Genomic DNA, 3,787 nt, shown 5'->3' on the forward strand with positions numbered 1-3,787 from the left:
ATATCCTTGTCTTTCAGACACATTAGTATTCTTCAGTTACATAATAAACCATTTATTTTTCATTAATGACTTACATTTCTATTCAACCCTGTAAAGTCAGACTTATCTCAATCTTCCATCCAAATGCTAAAAAAAGTGTGTGGCCAGCACTGGGTCAGGATTCTTTCATAGATCACAAAAGCAGAAAACCAAGGGTCTTTTGTGGCGAGAGAGAAAGACAGACAGACTGACAGACACAGAAGGAGACAGAGATGGTGAATATTTAACTTTTGATGAGTATTCTGGAAGGGAAGAATTGTGTCCTTCCCCAGATTGTCCAACATATGTTTTCTATCTTTTCTTTGTGTTTTCTGAAACTGTCTCCTTCCTTCGCTGTATCACAAACTGCCACATATAGATCAGGGTTCAAAGAAGAGCCTTGTTCTCCTCCTGTTACCGCCATATAATATCACACTCAGGACTGACTTTAGCTTTTTAAATTATAGTACTATAATCTTTTCACATTTTCAATAACATTTTCCTTCTCCTAGATTGTTCTTCAACCTCCAAACTTGCAACTAGTTGATCCACACAGTCTGGATCTCATTTTAAAGACCCTCTTTAACTAATCCTAACTATAAAATTTGCTGAGGGCTGGCATTTGTTAACCTCCAGGGGATTTTTACAAGTTCCAAACATGCTTCTCAGGTTGGAATGATTTAAAATCACTAGTCTGAAACCCTGTCAGGAGAGACTTAAAATCCTCCTTTTACTGTATGAGCGTATGTCATGATTCTTTTAAAAATATACATCTTTATCAGCTATCAGCAATCACTAGTCTTTTACATCACAATGTTATCAAGAATGTCCTAGAAGCTAATTTACAAAAATGAAGGACATATTTTCATAAAACAGTTCTTCTGTTGTACTCAATAAACTGTTACATACCACCATATGTATAACATAAGAAAAAGGCCATTGTAAAATATAAATCAGAAAAATATACTTATAATACTTTAATTGAGACAAATATTATGACAGATTAATACTGTTTTTCCCACAGGAGACCAGTGAAGGAATGAAATTGACCTTTTCTGTAGTTCTTATTCTAGTTTTCCTTGTGAACTGCTCCTACATTTTCAATACCTCAATACCAAAATGTTCAAACTGAAAAACAGATGTCTGAATCATATTTCAGAATGTGTTGTTTTATTGTCTGCTTTCTTAATAAGCTAGCAGAAAGTTGCAGGATTATTTTAAAAACTGAATGCAAAATCCCATAGGAAGCTTAACTGTAATTCTTGGAATCCGTTCTGACCCAATCCAGCCTTCCCTAAAAGACCTTCCAAACTGCACAGCACAAAGAGTCCAGGCAAAATTTCTCTGTATTTCCCCTGGGAAAACAACACCAACACACCATTACAGATGGTGCAACGAAGTGTCTTAGAATTATACTTTTACTCTAAGCTGCTGTGTATGTTGTTTGCTCAAGGAGACCTGTAGCAGTTATTACTGTCAGCCAAATGTTGACTTCTGATACTCAGCTTTCCTTTGTCCTAAGCATTCTGAACATTTGAAATATCACACATGAAGTGACAAAAATCACATTCCTTGACTAGGAGTTGCTTAGTGTGAAGATAAGCGGTATTAATTATGCCTGATAAAATCAGAAGAATGATTTTGGCAGTGACCTATCTCTTAATATGTATTGAATGATTCCACTGCTTTTGGATCAGCAGTCCTTGTTTCCAGTCAGGGCTGCTTTGGTCGGTGGTTATCAGCACATGTTGCTGTCTGCAGATGTCCCACATCATGTGGAGTATGTAATGAAAGAAACAATAAAGCTCTCCTTTTTTCCTCTCTGCTTTATTCCAAAAGTGGAAGAAACTTGGCCAGTTTATCTGCTTGCCGGAAGTTATATGCGAACTCCAGATATATATTAACTCTACATATTCCATGAGATTTGAAAAGAAAAGAAAATGGGAATTAATTCCCAGGTTAGTAGAGCTGCAAGAAAAAGTGAAGTCTCTGACATGGTAGAGCAATTTAGAATTCTGAGTTGATATTTTATGCAAATAGTAACTCTTACCAGCACTTTAAAATTCATACCCTTCAGCCCTTTGTGAGCAGCAAATTTACCATTGCTTTGGTGAAAAGTACTAACCTCTCAGTTCTGATGTGGAGTGAATGTGGCAACTGTGAGAAGATCAAATACTAATCCTGCGACTTATACTCTGAAAGCGATAGATTGCAGACTATTTCTTAAAACACAGACCAAATCATCTTCAGTTAAAAAGCAAACTTTCTAAAACGCAAAGGTGTAAAACTGAAATATAAACATATGAGTCAGTTTGGGTTGTTAAAAATATTCTTTATAATGAGAATAAAAAGAGCTTCAGTATATTCAAAATATAAGTAACCCAAACAGATCTTTGGGGGCAGCTTGAAGTTGCTGATGTTTCTTGGAGAGAGTTCAGCTTCTCAGGTTGATCCAGTGTTCCCTCCCACAGCTCTGACATGTATATAAACTCTGAGTCCTCCAAAGCCTACTGCCAGTTCTCTTCGTGGACTAACTGCAACGGAGAGACTCAAGATGATTCCTCTCCTGCCCATATTATCCCTGCTGCTGTTGTTTGCTGTTAACTCTGCAGATTCCAATGGTTATTATGACAAGGTCTTGGCTCACAGCCGCATCCGGGGCAGAGATCAGGGGTAAGTCAGTGATTTGACTTCATGAACTTTTTATCTCTTTGCTGGTTATATGTGCAAGTATGCACGAAGTTTCTTGTACATGCTCTTCCAGGTGTCTTATCTCGCTTATTGCAAGGTGATGAAAGAGGGGCAGATAAGTGCTCTGGGATTTATGTGTGCATTTTCAGCTTTAAGAATTACTGCCAAATTAACTTGAATATAATTGCTTTCCATGAAACATTATGCAACTTTAACCTAATTAATGAAATTTAACAGAGCACTCCTTTCAGATTCGGTATGTTTATGTTTTTATTTCCTTCCAAATATCTGGAATGGGCTTTCAAGGTTGAATACTTTATTGAGAGAGGGTCTCACATATGAAAAATGCTGTAAAATATCTGGTTTTAAAGCAAATTTCATTTAAATTATGTATGAAAATTAAATACTGTACAATATAACTAGATCACTGAAATTTTTGAAGTATTTATTTTTATTTTGAAGGATAAATGCAACTACAACTTGGCATTTCTAGAAGTTACCAGACATAATTTAGTAACTTAACCACTGATTTATGCTTTTTTAAAAATATGTGGATCTTGGCACTTCTTCTACTGCTTCAGAAGGATTTTCATCATGCCTAACAGCTTCCTTCCTTATGGTGCCAATAAAACTCCCATCTCTTTAAGAGGAAAAAAAATTAAACTGTGACAGAGATGTTTCAATGTACAACTTATGTTTAAAGATATAAAATTCCCTTTATGTCACTTTATTGTTCAAATTGCAACTTTAGCACTAATTTCCCTCTGTAATTACCTAGAGAGTGACAGAAGAGATTGTCTTTGTACACAGTGAGTCTTGTCTCTTTTCCTGTCTGATCCCTCATTATACAGAGCCCTAAAACTGCCTCCATCCTCCCAGAGTATAATGTTTGATTTGAAAAGGGTACATGGATTATCCACACTTAAAAGTAATAAAGTGTATAAAAATAAATTTATATTAAACTTATTTCTGTTTGAGTATTCCTAATAAGGTTAACTTTTTGAAATACTAGTATTTACTTTCAGAGATATATAATCAATCCTTTTCCCTCTCCCTCTCTCCCTCTCTTTCTCTCTCT

At 35.6% G+C, this 3,787-nt stretch overlaps 1 protein-coding gene across 7 annotated transcripts in view; it reads left to right on the top strand.

Moving 5' to 3' along the window:
• The first annotated feature begins 2,511 nt into the window (after positions 1 to 2,511).
• Positions 2,512 to 3,787, top strand: part of Postn (periostin, osteoblast specific factor) — a 34,256-nt gene continuing 32,980 nt past the window's right edge. For all 7 annotated transcript variants that reach the window (XM_005387655.2, XM_005387657.2, XM_005387658.2 and 4 more), the window contains exon 1: positions 2,512 to 2,691. In XM_005387655.2, the coding sequence (XP_005387712.1) occupies positions 2,573 to 2,691 (119 nt within the window). In that variant the 5' untranslated portion in view covers positions 2,512 to 2,572. The remainder of the gene's footprint in view (positions 2,692 to 3,787) is intronic.

This window comes from Chinchilla lanigera, unplaced genomic scaffold (genome assembly GCF_000276665.1).
Source record: "Chinchilla lanigera isolate Chin_1 unplaced genomic scaffold, ChiLan1.0 scaffold00030, whole genome shotgun sequence".
Taxonomy (NCBI): domain Eukaryota; kingdom Metazoa; phylum Chordata; class Mammalia; order Rodentia; family Chinchillidae; genus Chinchilla; species Chinchilla lanigera.